Here is a 19616-nt window from a genome sequence, read left to right on the forward strand (position 1 = left end):
AGTGTTCCCGGTTCCGGCTGACCTAAACTATGCAGCCTAACATTGAATTATAGAAGTCTATAATGTGTTATGCGTATACTAGGCCAAAGATATGTGTTTTTAGTCTAGATTTGAACTGACAGTGTGTGTCTGCTTTCCGGACAATGTTAGGAAGACTGTTACAAAGTTTTGGTGCAAAATAGGAAAAGGATCTACGACCAACAGTTGATTTTGATATTCTAGGTATTATCAACTGGCCACAATTTTGAGATCGCAATAGATGTGAAGGACTATAATGCGCTAAGAGCTCGCTCAAGTACTGGGGAGCTAAACCATTAAGTGCTTTGTAAGTAATCAGCAATATTTTAAAATTTATACAATGTTTAATAGGGAGCCAATGCAGTGTTGACAGAACCGGGCTAATATGGTCATACTTCCTGGTTCTGGTAAGAACTCTAGCTGCTGTATTTTGGACCAGCTGTAGTTTATTTATTAAGCGAGCAGGGCAACCACCCCATAATAGCATTACAATAATCTAGCCTTGATGCCTAGCCTGCCCTAGATATGTGACTTTCAAATAAAAGATTGGTATCAAAGAGCACACCCAGGTTCCTAACTGACGATGAAGACTTGACAGAGCAGCCATCAAGTCTTAGACAGTGTTCGTTCTAGGTTATTACATGAGGAAGTTTTTTGTCCAATAATTAGAATCTCTGCTTTTTCAGAATTAAGTAGTAGGAAATTACTAGTCATCCAGTTGTTTTATCAGCTATGCATTCTGTTCATTTTGTGAATTGGTAAGTTTCATCAGGGCGTGAAGAGCATGTACAGAGTGAACCGCAACGGTCCTAGTACCTTGTGGTACGCCATACTGAACTTTTGATCGATAAAACATCTCTTTATTTACTACTACAAACTGATAACGGTTTGATAAGTATGATTTAACCCTCTGGAGTCGGCAAATGCGCCGGCGCATTTTGCTAGATTTTTTTTCACATAGCAGCAAAATAGACTTAAAAATACTCCATTTATGGTCATACAGACTTAAGAAATATGAAAAAATTAACTATAAAATGTCTACTTTTTTATGTGTCCACTTACAATCGAAACAAAACTTTGTTTTTTCGGTGTGCTTTCTGCCTCTGCATCTCTGTAAACGTTTTTTCTGGAGCATGTCTCTAAACTTAAAACTCAGCGAATACTATTCACCCAGGCATGAGCAATATTTCCTTATAATCATTTAAGTGTCTACTATTAAATTATCTAATTCAAAACGAAAACAAATATTTATGTAATCTGTATGAAAAGAGTGAGATGTCAGTCGTTCTCATGGCAACTCATTATCACTATATTTAATGTGAACACACCTACTGAGAGCGCGCGCTATTCAAACGCAAATGATCTGAGGCAATCCATGCAAACCTGTGAACGCCCACATCAACACGGTAAAACATCAAGTTTAATCAGATTCATGTACTTTACGTTGTCTTCCGACGCTGTGAGGAATAATAATCCTGGAAAATTTACCTCAGAAGTTCTAGTTTAGTTTCACTTTTTGAGGATTGTGAATAGAAAGTTCTTTATTCTTAAGTGCTTTGTTCTAATTGCGATATGGAATAGTGTCTGTAAACAATAAATGAAAAAGACTGTTTAAATATGAATCACGTGTCTGTGTGTGAATGAATGAACGGCATAGATGTTTACTACGGCTGTAGTAAACAACAGCGCGCATCTGTGCCGTTCATTCACACTCGCACTTACATTAGTAAACATGTTATTTTTACATGAACACATCTACTAGTTTAGATTTTACCAAAATATATTGCTATACTGAGATAAGTAAAAATCGACTGAAATTTGTTGTAATAAAATGTCTTTGTATAAGCAATGTATTAAACTGCAAATTAAAATGTATATGTCCTAATATATCATAAAAACGATTGTTACAGACGAAATATGGAAGACAAGATTATTAAAGTTTTTACTGTAAAATAGACTACTGCCACATCAAATAAGCTTTTGTTCACCAATTTCTGCTCATATGTTAAATAAATAGTACGTTTTGTCAAAAATAAAGTCATCAACTAAGATGTTATAATAGTGTTTGTTCCAATGTAGGCTATATTCAAACTAATGAATCCTTAACTTTGAAATGCGTATGATAAAATGTATACTTTTAAAAAAGAAAGATTACACTTGAAATATTGTTAAAATTGTAATTGTTGTTGATTTACATGTGAAAACCTTTTAATAAAATAGCAAAAAATATATTTACAAGGTAGATGTAAACAAAATCTTAATAAGTCAATATAAGCCTTCTCATTAAATGATTTATTATTGTTTTTTATTAGTGACACATTTGGGGAAAGGATATATTCCAAAACTTTCTGAAAATACAGTATGAGAATTAACTGCACAATTGCTAGAAATGTTTACCTTGGATATTATACAATTTGCATGCATACAAAATTTGTGGAAAAAGACCAAAAAAAATTCAAGATGTTTCCAACTTTGAACCAATTCTGTAGAATGGCCCATATAGCCTATTTGAACAGGATTTGTTTCCAGGTATGACTATGTACTAAAAATGTGCTTTTGACTTTAATTTCTATTTGGAATATATATATATATATTAGGGGTGTAACGATACGCGTATTCGTATCGAACCGTTCGGTACGAGGCTTTCGGTTCGGTTTTCGGTACGCATTACGTACCGAACGGTTCGTTGGACCATTTTTTCTGCCGACCAAAATTTCGTTATTTCAAATGAAGGCGCGTCGCGGGTGGCAAGCGCGCTCATAGAGTCTGGCGCGACCACAACATCAACTGGCAAATGCAATGTAAGGAACGAAACTGAGCTACTCTTATTGTGTTCGTGTGGACCGTTTATCAGTTTTGACTTGTGAAGCGGGACTCGCGAGCCTGATCAAGCAACACCACACAGCGCTAGAGATCCAGACCAGTAAAGAAAGCATTTGAATTTCAAATGCTTTTTGAATTCACCACTGAAGTAATAACATCGCTGCGAGATCTAGTGAGAAACATGCACATTTCTCTGTTATTAACGGATCAAACAGCGCTGACGTGGAAACCAGGAAGAAACATCGTGCCATGAATGAACTGGCCGGTGTCCACAGATCAGCAACATTCACCGTGGAATGGATTTGCTGTAGTAACACTAACTGCAAGGTATGGAAGTTTGTCAGGAATAGTAGGCTATAATGCTTTCAAGTAACATTACGTCTGTTTTATTTTGACATTATGAATACAATTGCTGCCCTCAAATGTTAATCTGAACTAAAATAAACCTTTGTTTATATCTAGCCTACTACTACAATATTACATTTCATTTTCTCCAAGGAGCTGTTTTGTTTTATATGCTCATAAGAAGAGTCAAGTATAGCTCCATTATTGCTCAGTAAAAAAAGCAACAAAAATAAAAAAATCATACTTTATGATTTCATTAAATAAAATAATAATAATAAAAAAATAATAATAATTCAAGGAAATTTCTCTGGCATTTATTTATTTTTAATGTAGCCTATGGAAAACGTACCGAACCGAACCGTACCGAACCGTGACACAAGTGTATCGTATCGAACCGAACCGTGAATTTTGTGAACCGTTACACCCCTAATATATATATATATATATATATATATATATATATATACACTCACCTAAAGGATTATTAGGAACACCTGTTCAATTTCTCATTAATGCAATTATCTAATCAACCAATCACATGGCAGTTGCTTCAATGCATTTAGGGGTGTGGTCCTGGTCAAGACAATCTCCTGAACTCCAAACTGAATGTCAGAATGGGAAAGAAAGGTGATTTAAGCAATTTTGAGCGTGGCTTGGTTGTTGGTGCCAGACGGGCCGGTCTGAGTATTTCACAATCTGCTCAGTTACTCAGGATTTTCACGCACAACCATTTCTAGGGTTTACAAAGAATGGTGTGAAAAGGGAAAAACATCCAGTATGCGGCAGTCCTGTGGGCGAAAATGCCTTGTTGATGCTAGAGGTCAGAGGAGAATGGGCCGACTGATTCAAGCTGATAGAAGAGCAACTTTGACTGAAATAACCACTCGTTACAACCGAGGTATGCAGCAAAGCATTTGTGAAGCCACAACACGCACAACCTTGAGGCGGATGGGCTACAACAGCAGAAGACCCCACCGGGTACCACTCATCTCCACTACAAATAGGAAAAAGAGGCTACAATTTGCACGAGCTCACCAAAATTGGACAGTTGAAGACTGGAAAAATGTTGCCTGGTCTGATGAGTCTCGATTTCTGTTGAGACATTCAGATGGTAGAGTCAGAATTTGGCGTAAACAGAATGAGAACATGGATCCATCATGCCTTGTTACCACTGTGCAGGCTGGTGGTGTAATGGTGTGGGGGATGTTTTCTTGGCACACTTTAGGCCCCTTAGTTCCAATTGGGCATCGTTTAAATGCCACGGCCTACCTGAGCATTGTTTCTGACCATGTCCATCCCTTTATGACCACCATGTACCCATCCTCTGATGGCTACTTCCAGCAGGATAATGCACCATGTCACAAAGCTCGAATCATTTCAAATTGGTTTCTTGAACATGACAATGAGTTCACTGTACTAAAATGGCCCCCACAGTCACCAGATCTCAACCCAATAGAGCATCTTTGGGATGTGGTGGAACGGGAGCTTCGTGCCCTGGATGTGCATCCCACAAATCTCCATCAACTGCAAGATGCTATCCTATCAATATGGGCCAACATTTCTAAAGAATGCTTTCAGCACCTTGTTGAATCAATGCCACGTAGAATTAAGGCAGTTCTGACGGCGAAAGGGGGTCAAACACAGTATTAGTATGGTGTTCCTAATAATCCTTTAGGTGAGTGTATATATATGGCAGCTGCAGTGACTAGGGATGTCAACGATTAATCGACGATCGATTAATTGTCGATAATACATTTAATCGATACAACTTATCGATCATCGATTAAGCAGGTCTTCTTGTGCGTGCGTGCTGCTCAACCGCGAAACATGTAAAGCGAGCGCCCCGGAATTATGTTTGGGACCATTTTACACCTTCATCATGACTATAAGTTTGCGTGTGCATTCGCAGCCTTTTGTTTTGTGCAAATGTAAGTTGTAATACTGTTTATTTTGTGTATGCCTATCTATATCTGATTTATCTCATATTGGATGCATTTGGTTAAGAATGAACTCTGTAGTAAAGCGTCAGCTTCAGCGCGCGCAGCTCAAACGGCAGTGCACGACTAATAATGACTATTGGGACTGTAATATTACATAATATTATAAAGAGAACAATATTGTAATAAAACATTGTGAATTATTTGGGTTTAGTTGCCGTGTCGCGTTGCTCCAGAAAGAGCGCGTCCACAACATGGCACCTAACTTAGTTCAAGTTCACTTGTGCATGAATTTGCGTCATTGTGTGCAAATATAATTTGTAATATTATGTTTATTTTTAATATATCTGATTAATCTCATATAGGATGCGTTTCTTTTAGATAAATAACGTGCTAGCAAAGTGCTCCAGTTTAACGGTAGCAGATTCATTCAGCGCGTGCAGTTGTTCCAGGAAGAGCGCGTCCACAACACGCGTGACAACACACGTGTGACAACAGTCACACATTCTAAGCGCATATGAGGCGGCGTTGGTGAAACGTTGTATTAGTAGTTATATTTGATTATTATTATTTGCAGACCCTGTCATGCTGTTGGCCATAGCTACTGCAGACGCATATCGTAGTATTAAGGCTAACGATTAATCGATTAATTGATCGTTAATTTAAATGACGATCGATCATGGGAATTTGTGAAAATTGACATCCCTAGCAGTGATGCAATGACTTTAACAATCAGTGATTGGCTCTTTAACTTAGAAGGTGGGACCTATTCCGCCATATTGCGTGTTGCAGTTTCTATATCTATAGTTTTTGATGTTACTCTTCACTGCACAATACTCCGCAACAGTCAATAGCAAATATTTTAATATTTGTTAAATATCATTGAGAATTTATTTCTCTGAAGAATTATGAAACGGATGTGTTGTAGTTTACGGCAGTTTTAAGGATTCCAAACATGTAATGAATGGATTCTTGTGGCCTCTATTTTAATCATCATCCAAAATGTCATATTGAATTGGGTCCAGGCCTAAACATTAGGGATTAGTCTAAAGGCCAAAGTATACTTTGTTTGTAGTAGACATGAATGAGTTCATGTGTTTTTCACGTGATCCTGGTGAATTATTGGTCACAGGATTATAAGAAGAATATTATTAAAAATTGGTTTCATGTAATAAATCACGTTGTAATTTAAATCCTGTTTCTTTTTTTTAAAACAAACAAATCTTAGTGATTACAAACATGTAAGTGGTTGGATGTGTGTGTGTGTAGTTTTTCCAGTTGGATGTTTACAACAGTGATGGAACACCATTGACAGAAAGTCAGATCCACGCTCAGCTGTTGCGGATCCGCTCTCAGTCGTGGAAAACCGACAAGGAACCAATGGGAATTTTGACCAGCGAGCATCGTCACACATGGGGTCAGGCTTACACTCGCTTGCTCAGAGGTATATCTGTCCTGCCCACTGAACTACTATTTAACACAATAATAGATTTCTCTAACTTGCATCTAACTGCAAGGTTCAGAAAACATTCATTGTTGTGTTCTCAAAAATGTTGAGAACACAACAAAAGGTTGTGGTTGTATATTGCTTAAATATAGTGTTAAAAATTTATTAATTAATTAAAATTAATGATCTATTAGCTAGAGTGATGCACAAAAGTGTTACGTACAATGTGAGGTCAGTCTTTGCCTCCGCACATATGGCCCATGTGGCTTACAGGCAGATTCAATTTCACTCTTGACCATCTAGCTGCTTAGTTCCAGTGTCGAGAGTTTCATGCTTGGTTTGAAGCTTTTTTGTTTGTTTTTACTTTTTTCCCCCTCTTTAGATAAAATCAATAAAGAATCTGTGAGGCTGATAGAGAAATCAATCTTTACGTTGTGTTTGGACTCTCCAGTTATGAGGATTTCTGATGAGAAGTAAGAATTGTGTTTACATTGATTGTTATTGAACAGTTGCTAGAGATAAGCAGTGTATTTTCTTTTAAATGATTTTAACAATGTTGTTTACATCTTTATCAGTGATGGTCTGATTTGATGCCAATAATGTTCATTGATTGGCAGGTATTCTAGTCGAATGGCAGCACAGATTTTGCATGGCGGTGGGACTTATTCAAACAGTGGCAATCGCTGGTTTGACAAGACACTACAGGTGACCTATATGTCAGAGGCCTATTCTTAATGTTCTGTCATTTAAACTAGGACTGTCAAAGTGATGATACACAGGGCAACTTTTCTGAGCAATGTTGCAGAGCGATGTTCCCGTTGAGAATGGGCAACACATTTCTATCTGGATACTTAAGATCATTCGTGGGCCCTGTGTCTCACCTGGTTGCCCTTTGACGGCAACATTGCTCAGCAGCATTGCTCAAAAAGTTGCCCCATGTATCATCACCTTCAGAGTTGATATATACAATTGATTGTTTAACTTAAATAAGTAACTTGAGCTGCCACTCTAAATCCTCCAATTAAAAAAACAAAAAAACTTGTATTTTTTTATTTTATTAATTAGAGGCCTCAGAGCCGCAGCTCAGTTGTATCCCTTATACACACATAAACAAAAGTTGCTATAATAGAGCTCACATTTATGAGTAAATGGAGAATTACCCTTTTTTCAGGTAATTTATTCATAAATCAAACCCTGATGGGATGTTTAACAATGTTATTTGTGTATGGTGATTTGTGAAAAATATTTATTAGAAAATCAACAAGTGAAATACCATCATTCATCATAGAAATGTTAAGGATGAAGACTAGTGGAGGACTGCATCTTTACACTTGTAAGATCCATAAAAATGTGTTTTTATTGAATAATATTAAATATATTGTATTATTATTATTATTATTATTATTATATTGTTAAATAAAAAGTGATTTTGCAGTGCTGCGAGTGTCATCCACACAAATTACCGAAAGTAATAAAGACATGGGCTTATGTTTTCTTGGAACTGAATTCATTAATGCATTAACTACAACAAAATCAATATTAATTACATTTAAGCACTTTAATTGATTTGATTTTCATTGTTAATCTATTAGTTTTTTTCTGTTTCTTTCTCTGTTTTAAATGTTCAGTTTGTTGTTGGTGAGGATGGGTCTTGGGGTCTCTTGTACGAACATGCGACAGCCGAGGGTCCACCTATAGCCACATTGTTGGATCATGTGCTAAAATACTGGTATTTACAAACCCATGCATGCCTTAAAGAAAGGCAAAAACACACAGATACAAACTCTTCTATCATTTATTATCTCTGCATTGCATTAATACTACTGATAAATGCTCTCTAGCCAATTTGTTTTGTTTTTTCACACCTACTACCATTTTTGACGGTAGGTCTGTGAAGTGTGGTGACATAAAAAAAACTGCTTCTTCAGTGTGATGTGTGTAATGTCATTAGCCATCGGCCACATAGAAGTGGGTGATACGACCAAAATCTGATATCACAAAATGAGTAATTTCATTTCACATTTACAGTATCATGATATTTTTGCTTTAAATAAGGTTTTTACCATTGAAATTTCAGAATTCTCACCACAAATTTCAATATTACAAAAAGACTAATACTAGCCTAACTAATATAAGTAAAAAAAAAAAACTTTCAAGGTTACTAAAGACAAGTAAACAGTCTCAGATAAAATAAGAACAAAGAAACTAATTACAAGCAATATGACAAAAAAAAATCTACAATAAAACAGATATAGATGAAATAGACCTACCTGAAAAACATCAAGGTCTTGAAATAAGAAATACTACATACATTTTATGAAGTAATAAAATGTACAAAAACACTGCGTAGTCTTCTCTGTATAAATTATATACATTTATTCTTATTTAAGTTACAAAATTGATTCAGTCAAGGGCAGTGAGAGATTGTTTGATTAACATTAATAATGACAGACAAGTTTATTAGGCTGCTGTCACTTTAAGACGAAAGCATGGATCTATTATGCTGATACACATGTTTTCTTTTTATGTTTTACGATTACTTAAGACATAAACAACTATGTTCACGAGGATAGAGAGACATTTTGACACACAAGTGTGTGTATTTGACCATTTAAGGTGCCAAAAAAGTGCACTGTTATAGCAGCGGCTTTATGTGTGCACGTCTCTCAGAGTGCACGCATAAAACAAAATTAATTCTCGCTGCTTTTTGCCCATGAATGGTTAAAATAATTTAACCACAATGCTTATAATGCATTCAAATGATAAACTTTCGTGAAAGCACAGCACAGTAAAATCACACAAGTGTAACCGAGATAGAGACTGCAAAGTTCTACAGGTCTGTCGTGTCTACTGGTATATCACCCACCCCTATGGCCATGTGCACAATTGCACTCTCTTCAGTGAATATGCAAATAAGGCTGACAATTTAAATTGACTGAAATATCGGCTAGTAAGATGCTGGCCTAAAAAGACATTTGTGTAACGTAACTGACGCGTTGTTTCTCTGTTAGTAAGAAACCGGACAGAGTGCGAGCTCCGTTAATTCCGCTGCCCATGCCCAAGAAACTGTATTTCTACATCAATTCTGAGATCAAGTGGGATCTACAGATGGCCAAGCAGAATCTGGATATGTGAGTTCAACTGCCTGTTATTGTTTGGGGCACTATTTATTGTTGATTTAAAGGGCCCCTATTATGCAATTTACAGTGGGTACGGAAAGTATTCAGACCCCCTTAAATTTTTCACTCTTTGTTATATTGCAGCCATTTGCTAAAATCATTTAAGTTCGCCACCCCATATTGACAGAAAAACAGAATTGTTGACATTTTTGCACATTTATTAAAAAAGAAAAACTGAAATATCACATGGTCCTAAGTATTCAGACCCTTTGCTCAGTATTTAGTAGAAGCACCCTTTTGATCTAATACAGCCATGAGTCTTTTTGGGAAAGATGCAACAAGTTTTTCACACCTGGATTTGGGTATCCTCTGCCATTCCTCCTTGCAGATCCTCTCCAGTTCTGTCAGGTTGGATGGTAAACGTTGGTGGACAGCCATTTTCAGGTCTCTCCAGAGATGCTCAATTGGGTTTAAGTCAGGGCTCTGGCTGGGCCATTCAAGAACAGTCACGGAGTTGTTGTGAAGCCACTCCTTCGTTATGTGTGCTTAGGGTCATTGTCTTGTTGGAAGGTGAACCTTCGGCCCAGTCTGAGGTCCAGAGCACTCTGGAGAAGGTTTTCGTCCAGGATATCCCTGTACTTGGCCGCATTCATCTTTCCCTCGATTGCAACCAGTCGTCCTGTCCCTGCAGCTGAAAAACACCCCCACAGCATGATGCTGCCACCACCATGCTTCACTGTTGAGACTGTATTGGACAGGTGATGAGCAGTGCCTGGTTTTCTCCACACATACCGCTTAGAATTTAGGCCAAAAAGTTCTATCTTGGTCTCATCAGACCAGAGAATCTTATTTATCACCATCTTGGAGTCCTTCAGGTGTGCTTTCATGTGTCTTGCACTGAGGAGAGGCTTCCGTCGGGCCACTCTGCCATAAAGCCCCGACTGGTGGATGGCTGCAGTGATGGTTGACTTACTACAACTTTCTCCCATCTCCCGACTGCATCTCTGGAGCTCAGCCACAGTGATCTTTGGTTTCTTCTTTACCTCTCTCACCAAGGCTCTTCTCCCCCGATAGCTGAGTTTGGCCGGACGGCCAGCTCAAGGAAGGGTTCTGGTCATCCCAAACGTCTTCCATTTAACGATTATGGAGGCCACTGTGCTCTTAGGAACCTTAAGTGCAGCAGAATTTTTTTTGTAACCTTGGCCAGATCTGTGCCTTGCCACAATTCTGTCTCTGAGCTCTTCAGGCAGTTCCTTTGACCTCATGATTCTCATTTGCTCTGACATGCACTGTGCGCTGTAAGGTCTTATATAGACAGGTGTGTGGCTTTCCTAATCAAGTCCAATCAGTATAATCAAACACAGCTGGACTCAAATGAAGGTGTAGAACCATCTCAAGGATGATCAGAAGAAATGGACAGCACCTGAGTTAAATATATGAGTATCACAGCAAAGGGTCTGAATACTTAGGACCATGTGATATTTCAGTTTTTCTTTTTTAATAAATGTGCAAAAATGTAAACAATTCAGTTTTTCTGTCAATATGGGGTGCTGTGTGTACAATAATGAGAAAAAAAAAAGAACTTAAATGATTTTAGCAAATGGCTGCAATATAACAAAGAGTGAAAAATGTAAGGGGGTCTGAATACTTTCCGTACCCACTGTATAGGTTCATAATTTAGTTTGGGCTCTACTGGAATACGGTTTACATTGGGAATTATTTAAACAAGGAATATTGTGACTACAATTGAGGGTTTTGTTGATCTTTTTCATGGTCAAACAGCAACATTACACATTAAAGAAAGTTGAACATGTAAAAAAGCATAATAGGTCCTCTTTAATGGTACACTGCATTCTTTTGTGGAAGAACATTTTGGTAGTGCTTCGGCTCTGCCTGACTGTGCAAATGAAAATGGTTATCATATTTGAAAACATTCACTACTAGGCTTACAAGATATAACCAGGTAGATGGAAATTATCTCAAGCTGACTAGCTGAAGACATTACATTACCTATAGCCATTAATAGACAAGGTACTTCCTTGAAAATGAATTCCAGCACAGTGCTATAAGAACCATAATGAAATGACCCTTCACAATAGATAATGCTTTATAATGAGCTCTGTTAGAGAGCTACATATGGCAATTTATCTGTTCAATAAAATTCCATAAAAACGCCATCTCCAAGTTGCTTTTACAACATTTCAAATCCCTACGTTTTCGGCCATCTCTGAAAAGCAAAGTCCATGTTTGTTTTCGTTTTACAAGCTCTACGAGCTCACACACATTCAGATGAGTTGCAGAAAGAAAGAGAGTGAGGAAAGAAGGAGTTTTAAGAGTGAGATGATGAAATCCCAAGTTTCTATATGCACTTATAAGACGTGACCTGAACGAACCATCAATCATTAATTTAATCCTTCTATCGTTTCTTAGGCGAGTTATTAAATTGATATCAATGCACCAGTTCAGCTAAGAGTCTGGAGGCTACTTGCTTGTCTTTGCATTCCTTTTGGGGATTCCTTTTGTCGGTGTAAAAGGGGGTTTCCCGGGTTTGTTGATTGGTGGGCCTGGATAGATGTTTGAGGCATGCAATCATGTGGTGTGCTGGCGGATGGATGGAAAGTCTTTGAAGTTGGAAGTGGGCTTTGCAGTCGAATCATTTAACAGAAACTTTGCAGCAAAACTTAACTTAGAACCGAGACTCTCAATGGAAAAGAAAAGAAAACGGAGAAAATTGAGACGAGAGTAGTTAGATGGCTTAAATTAAGCTGTTTAATCCATGTTCTTCTGATCTTGATTTGGGTTCTTTCGACTGCTCGTCTACATGGTTACTCGTCTGTCTGGGTACTCCGTCTTTTTTTTTTCTTTTTTTCTTTTTTTTTTTACGATTTATTTATACACTTTAAAACATTACAAAAAAAAAAAAAAAAAAAAAATATATACACATATACAAAATTTACAGAATCGGGGGGAAGATGAAAATACACAAACCATCACAGAGAGAAGATGCACTGAGGATTATTTTCCCCTCAAAAAAAAATAAAATACAATAAATAAATTAAATAAAGAGTACAGTACAATCACATACAGTAACAGTAAACATAGCAGTGTATTGGCCAGACAATACAAAATTTGTATCAACATCTAGATTGGTGAAAGATGTGGGGGGAGATAAGGGGATCACACACAAAGAGCAGGGTCAAGTTGGAGAGTTTTGATATGTTCACAAAGGGGTTGCCAAAGCTTGACGAAAATGGTGCTAGGTCGGTGAAGAGAGTACCTAATTTTCTCCAGTTTCATAAAATAAAGAACATCTCTTATCCAGCGAGTGTAAGATGGAGGGTAAGGGCTTTTCCAATTTAATAGAATTAAACGCCTAGCTAAAAGAGTCAAAAAGGCTACAAAGTCTGAAAAGTGAGAAGGCAAAGAATGGCCAGGCGGGAGAACCCCAAATAAAGCTGTGACTGGACAGAGTGGGATATCCGCCGAGGTAATGGCTGACAATGAGACAAAAATTTGTCTCCAAAAGGAAGACAGGGCAGGGCAGGACCAGAACATGTGAATTAAAGTGCCTGGACCAGAATGACACCTGTCACACTCCGAGTCAATAGACGGGTTAATGCGTGCTAACCTGGTCTTCGACCAGTGGGCTCTATGAACCACCTTGCACTGTATGAGCCTGTGACGTGCGCAGAGGGAAGAGGAGTAAACCCTGTTCAGGACTGCCCTCCATGTCTCCTCGTTAATCTCAGCACCGATGTCTTGGGACCAGACAAGGCGTAAATCATCAGAGGAAGATTGCAAATGAACAATTATATTCACTAATTTACAAATTGACCCTTTAGTAAAAGGATCCACACCCAGAATGGTGTCTAAATCTGAAGGGAGAGGTGCATTTGGAAAGTTGACAATTTTTTTTCGTACAAAATCTCGAATTTGTAAATATCTGAAGAAATGTTTTTTTGAAATATTAAACTGAGAAGTCAACTGTTCAAAAGAGGCGAAAACACCATAGATGTAAAGGTCAGCAATAGAAACCAACCCAAGGTCTCTCCAAGAGGTGTAAGCACGGTCTAAAATGGAGGGGTAAAACAACGGGTTAGAATGTATTGGGGATAACAGGGGGGTATTATGAAGACCGAAATGTCGCAAAAATTGGGTCCAGATTTTAAGACTGTTTTTAACAATTATATTATTTGAATATTTCATTGGGGACAATGTATATGGGAGGCATAAAAGAGCCGCCAGGGAAGATGATTTACATGAGGCATTCTCAATATGCAGCCAGGATGGGGAATTGACGGAGTTGCTTGGCTGGAACCAGTAAAGAGTGGTGCGTATACTTGCTGCCCAGTAATATATTAGAAAATTAGGAAGAGCTAGACCACCTAATTGTTTTGTTTTCTGCAGAATGCCTTTTCGAATCTTTGGGGTCTTTCTATTCCAAAGAAAACTAGAAATAGAGCTGTCGAGTGTAACAAAGAAAGACTTTGGAATAAAGATAGGAATACACTGAAATAAATATAAAAATTTAGGGAGCACGCTCATCTTAATACAATTAACCTTACCGATCAGGGATAAAGGAAGGAGAGACCAACGATTAAAATCCTGAGATAGACGATTAAGCAGTGGGACAAAATTGTGGTCAAATAAGTCTGAAAAGTTTTTTGTCACATTTATGCCCAAATATCTAAAACTTTGTAAGGAAGATCTAAAAGGTAGGGATGCTAATGGATAATTCAAGGCAGCTGTGTTGATGGGCATTAATTCACTTTTACTCAAGTTTAACTTATAGCCTGAAATTAGGCCAAAATCCATTAGCAAATCAAGCACCAAGGGAATGGAAGTACCAGGCTCAGAGACATATAAGAGAAGATCATCTGCGTACAAAGATAGCTTATGCTCCAACCCTCCCCTTTGAATGCCAGCCATCGCACTGGATCTTAGAGCGATTGCCAAAGGCTCAATGGCTATTGCAAACAAAAGGGGGGAAAGTGGGCAACCTTGTCTAGTCCCGCGACCAAGGGAGAAATACTCAGAATAGTTATTATTAGTTCGAACACAGGCCAAGGGAGATGTATATAAAAGCCTAATCCAAGATATAAACTGATCAGGAAAGCCAAATTTCTTCAGTGTATAAAACAAATAGTGCCACTCGACTCTATCAAACGCCTTCTCAGCATCCATGGAAATGACTAACTCTGGTGTTTCATTTAAAGAAGAAGAATAGAGAATATTAAAAAGGCGTCTAATATTATGAAAAGAATGTCTATTTTTAATAAAACCTGTTTGGTCAGTGGAAATTAAAGTTGGAAGGACCACCTCCAGGCGTCTTGCTAGGACTTTAGCTAATAATTTCACATCTGAACAAAGTAAGGAGATTGGGCGATAGTTGCTGCACTGAGAAGGATCTTTATCTTTTTTGAGAATAAGAGAAATGATAGCCTGCCGTAAGGAATGAGGGAGAATACCTGAGCTGTAAGACTCATTGAACATGTTAATTAAAAGAGGTGATAATTTGTCAGAAAATGTCTTAAAAAATTCAGCAGGGAAGCCATCCGGCCCTGGACATTTGCCATTCTGCATTAGACTAAGAGCAGACTTAATTTCGTTCAATGTAAGAGGGCCTATCAAATTTGAGGAGATATCAGGATCAATGCAAGGCACATTGAAGGAGTTGAAAAAATTATCGAATTGGGCTTCTTCAGCTATGCTTTCCGAAGTATATAACGAGGAATAAAAATTTCTGAACTCATTATTAATAGTTAGTGGATTAACTGAAGACCCAACAGAGGTGGAAATTTGAGTAATGAGATGTGAAGCAGCAGACTGACGCAGCTGATGGGCAAGCAATTTACTTGATTTATCACCGAATTCATAATAATTGCAATGAGTCTTATGTAGAGCTTCAGTTGCCTCATTTGTAGTAAGTAAGTCAAACTCTGTCTTTGTTGTCAGAAATTTAACAAAGTCATCTGAGTTTGTAGAATTAACACAATTAGACTGGAGGTCTGCCAGAGTAATCAAAAGATTAGCTCTCCTTTCATTGATTATTTTTCTCTTATAAGCTGAATATGAAATAATTTCTCCCCTTAAATAAGCCTTACATGCCTCCCAAATTGTCTTAGCTGAAACACCAGGGGAAATATTTGTGGAGATAAAAAGGTCAATACGATCATTAATGACAGAAATAAAATTAGAATCATTGAGAAGCAGAGAGTTAAAACGCCAAGGAGACCGGGACATTGAAAGGCTTGGTAAAGCGAGGTCAAATGTAACAGCAGCATGGTCTGAAATAACAATAGTATTATAGATACATGAGCTAATCAGTGGGAGCAATTTGTTATCAACAAGAAAGTAATCAATGCGGGAAAAGGTATGATGTACAGGGGAAAAGAAAGAAAACTGTTTTGTGCTAGAATTAAAAAAACGCCAAACATCAGAAATAGCATACTGCTCCATGAATAACTGAATCGTCCTGCTGGACTTAGACTGTGCACATGGCCTAGATGAGGAACGGTCTAAAAGTGGGTCTAAGCAGCAGTTAAAATCCCCACCCAGAATTAACTGGTTGGAGTTCAAATCAGGGAGGGAAAACAAAACTTTTTTGAAAAAAGCCTCGTCATCCCAGTTAGGGCCATATACATTGGCCAAAATCAAACAAACTCCATTGATCTGTCCTCCAAAATCAAACAAACTCCATTGATCTGTCCTCTAAGAATAATAAAACGCCCATTGGGGTCCGAGATGACCTCAGAAATGGAGAAAGGAACCGATTTATGTATGAGAATAGCTACCCCGCGGGACCTATCCTGGAAGCCGGAGTGGTAGAGCTGGCCTACCCAGCCCTTTCTAATACTTAGATGGTCTGCAGGCCTGAGGTGTGTTTCCTGAATAAAGGCTATGCTAGTATTTAATTGTTTCAGATAATTAAGAACTTTATTTCGTTTCACCGGAGAATTCAGTCCTTTGACGTTCCAGCTGGTGAATTTCAGTGCACCACGAGTTGCCATTTTGTTATTCACCACGGGCATGGATAATTAATTCCCTGAACATGACAAGACTTATGAGACCCCCACACCCCCACACAAACATCCCAGCCAACAGTACACCTTGCTTGTAGCGTATAAGGATATAAAGTGCCATAGTGATTGCACACAGATTGACAAAGGTAAAAAAAAAAAAAAAAAAAAAAAAAACAAGAGACAAAAACAAGAACAACCCCCACCCCCACCTCCAGCTGACAAGAACAGCAACTGGAACCACTTTACCATAAGTTTCCTAACTCCTTGTCCTCCCATAAAAGGTGCATAACCTCAATAGTGATTATCAGAAATTACTGACAGACATTCTTCAGAAACAAATCGAATGTAAAATATAAGTGCAAACTTTTAAAGAAAATAATAATAATAAAAAAATAAAATAAAATAAAAAATTGAAAAATAAAAATATATATAACTTGGGCAAAAGGACAGTAAAACTAGCTGTCCAAAATTAGCACACCATGTATGAATTAAGCTTAATCAAATAGCAGGGACTTTGTGGTGAACAAGTTCAATATAAAACAACTCAACTTTGTCAAGTTTGACAAACAATCCAGTGTTAAATTCACTAAACAGCCCACATTGTCCTTAACAAGAAGCTGAAATTAAGCAGCCTGCTCGCAGTATGATGGAGTTTGATTTGAAAATTAAAAGTTGTTTGTCTGTATGCCAAAATTAAAATTAAATTTTTTTGTATTTTTTTTTTTTTATACCAAACTGTAAATAAAATGAGATTTGAAGGGACCTTGTAGTTAGCGATGTTTGAAGAAAGAGAAAAAGAAACAACTTTGTCCAGTTTAGCCAAGTGTCTAGACTCAAATCCGCGGGGCCGACGGCCAAGCTATTACTTAAAATAATGGGGGGAAAAACGCCAAAAAATCAAGACTGCTCATAGTAGAATACAGTCCGTCCAATTTACTTTGCGTCCAAGCTCTGGATGAAGTTGTTGGCTTCCGCAACCGAAGCCAGCCATTTCTTCTCACTGTTTGGAAGTGTAATTCGCAGTCTAGCAGGGAACAGAAGCGCAGGCTTGAGTCCGCGTTTGTACAATGACGACATGACATCCTTATACTCGGAGCGAAGTTTCAAAACCTCAGGGCAATAATCCTCAAAGATACGGATTTTGTGTCCTTCATACATCAACTCACCCTTTTTGCGAGATTCACGGATGACCAAGTCCTTCACTTGAAAGCGATGAAATCGCAAGATGACGGGTCTCGGCCTCTGCCCAGGCGCCGGTTTAGGTGCGAGGCTGCGATGAGCTCTATCTAGCTCGGGCGGCGAGTTTAACACCTGAGATCCAAGTACATCGACCAGAAGCTGGGAAAAAAATGTACTTGGACGCGGCCCCTCGATTGACTCAGGTAAGCCCAGGATTCGAATGTTTTGGCGCCGGCTACGGCTCTCGAGATCTGACACTTTAGCCTTAAGCCATTCGTTATCCTTCTGGAGCCCCGAACACGTAGCTTCGAGTCGTTCAAGCTGTTGACTGATCTCCGTAGTGCCGGACTCAAGATTCTCGATACGAAGATCATGATCTGCCACTGTGGACTGAATGCTGTCCAACTTCGTTGCCAAACTTTCGAAAGATGCTTTGAAGTCCGCGGCGATAGATGCTCTGAGGTCATTGTGTAAAGCACTGATCTCGGCTAGCGTAACGCTAACACCCGGCGAAGAGGCGCCTTCTTTATCTTTATCGACTTGTTTTCCCCTTCCTTTGGACATTTCAAGATCGAATGAAATCACAAAACGGTTATAAAACAAATGCTGTCAGATGTCAACGAAAATGCTGAGGTTTTAGAGATAAACTTAAAAGTTTAGGGAGCGAGCCGCGAACACGTCTACTCCTCGTGCGCCATAACCGGAAACCTGGGTACTCCGTCTTGGCTTCTCCATGATCGTCTATAGTAAAACTCTTAATGCATTCTGGAATCTTCTCTAGTGAAAAACCCAAGGCTTTGTTCGGGTCCTAAGATTTTCCCCAGTCTCCTGGATGAGTTCTGACCAATGGCACTGTCTTTATTTGAGAGGTGGCATTTTCTTCACCTCATCGTAAATACGAAATAAAAAAACATTTTACACCGATTTCAATCAAGCCATCTTCATAATTGTGAACATACAATCGCACTGATAGGAAACAAGACGCACTTTCATTCAAACATCTAATAGTTATAGCAATTACATGACTTGTATGTGATCTAAGCATAATAGACACATATATAGGTTGTAGACACAATATAGAACAATGTTTGATTGTAAGTCCGTCAAGAATTGTTTTGGGATGATTTTATGTATTTTTAGATGTAAAGTCTCAGTCTCTATGGTTTTAAGAGATTTCAACCCTGGGGTCATTCAGAGGTCCTTAAGAAGAAGGATGTCTGTTTTAAATCCTTTGTCTTGGTATCAAACAACCTCTGGTGTTATCTTGGTGGGTCCTGACCAGTGCCATCTCTGAACCAATCAGTATCTTCCAAACTATCTAACATTGACAACATTCTTCCTTTAGTTGGGCTCATCTCTTTGAAGATTGCATGACCATAAAGTTCTTAGCTGGGGGTTTTCTTTGGTTTGCGTAGACTGGCTGGAGCCTGGATTTTATGGTTCTGGATTGGTGATTTGGGGTCTGAGGTGTTGAGTTTTGTGTGAAATTATGCTTGAATGAATCATCTGGAAGATTCATATGTGTTTGGTTCGCCCTCAAATCCTACATAGCGCTTTTAACAATATGGACTGTTTCAAAGCAGCTTTACCCCGTGATAATAGGAAATAAAAGTAACAGAGATTGTTTTGGCTAGCAGCTCTACAATAAAGTTATTATCCAGCTAAAGTTAGTTTTGATTGATGATTCACTTCCGTTGCAAAGATCATTAGTTACTAAAGGGATACT

General features: G+C 38.2%; 1 protein-coding gene and 1 long non-coding RNA gene across 4 annotated transcripts in view; one reads left to right on the forward strand and one right to left on the reverse strand.

Annotated features, from left to right (window-relative positions):
- The window catches only part of cratb (carnitine O-acetyltransferase b), a 67324-nt gene that overhangs the window by 20339 nt on the left and 27369 nt on the right, over nt 1–19616 (forward strand). For 2 of the 3 annotated variants that reach the window (XM_082186730.1, XM_082186729.1), the window contains exons 6-10: nt 6393–6567; nt 6953–7043; nt 7188–7275; nt 8199–8299; nt 9582–9701. In XM_082186730.1, the coding sequence (XP_082042856.1) occupies nt 6393–6567; nt 6953–7043; nt 7188–7275; nt 8199–8299; nt 9582–9701 (575 nt within the window). The remainder of the gene's footprint in view (nt 1–6392; nt 6568–6952; nt 7044–7187; nt 7276–8198; nt 8300–9581; nt 9702–19616) is intronic. The other variant, XM_082186731.1, reaches the window with a different exon arrangement.
- The window catches only part of LOC309511608, a 112622-nt gene continuing 96622 nt past the window's right edge, over nt 3617–19616 (reverse strand). The window contains exon 2 of the long non-coding RNA XR_014210719.1: nt 3617–3680. This is a non-coding gene — a long non-coding RNA (uncharacterized lncRNA). The remainder of the gene's footprint in view (nt 3681–19616) is intronic.

The sequence above is a fragment of the Leuciscus leuciscus genome (assembly GCF_965113295.1).
Source record: "Leuciscus leuciscus genome assembly, chromosome: 12".
In the NCBI taxonomy this organism is placed as follows: Eukaryota; Metazoa; Chordata; class Actinopteri; order Cypriniformes; family Leuciscidae; genus Leuciscus; species Leuciscus leuciscus.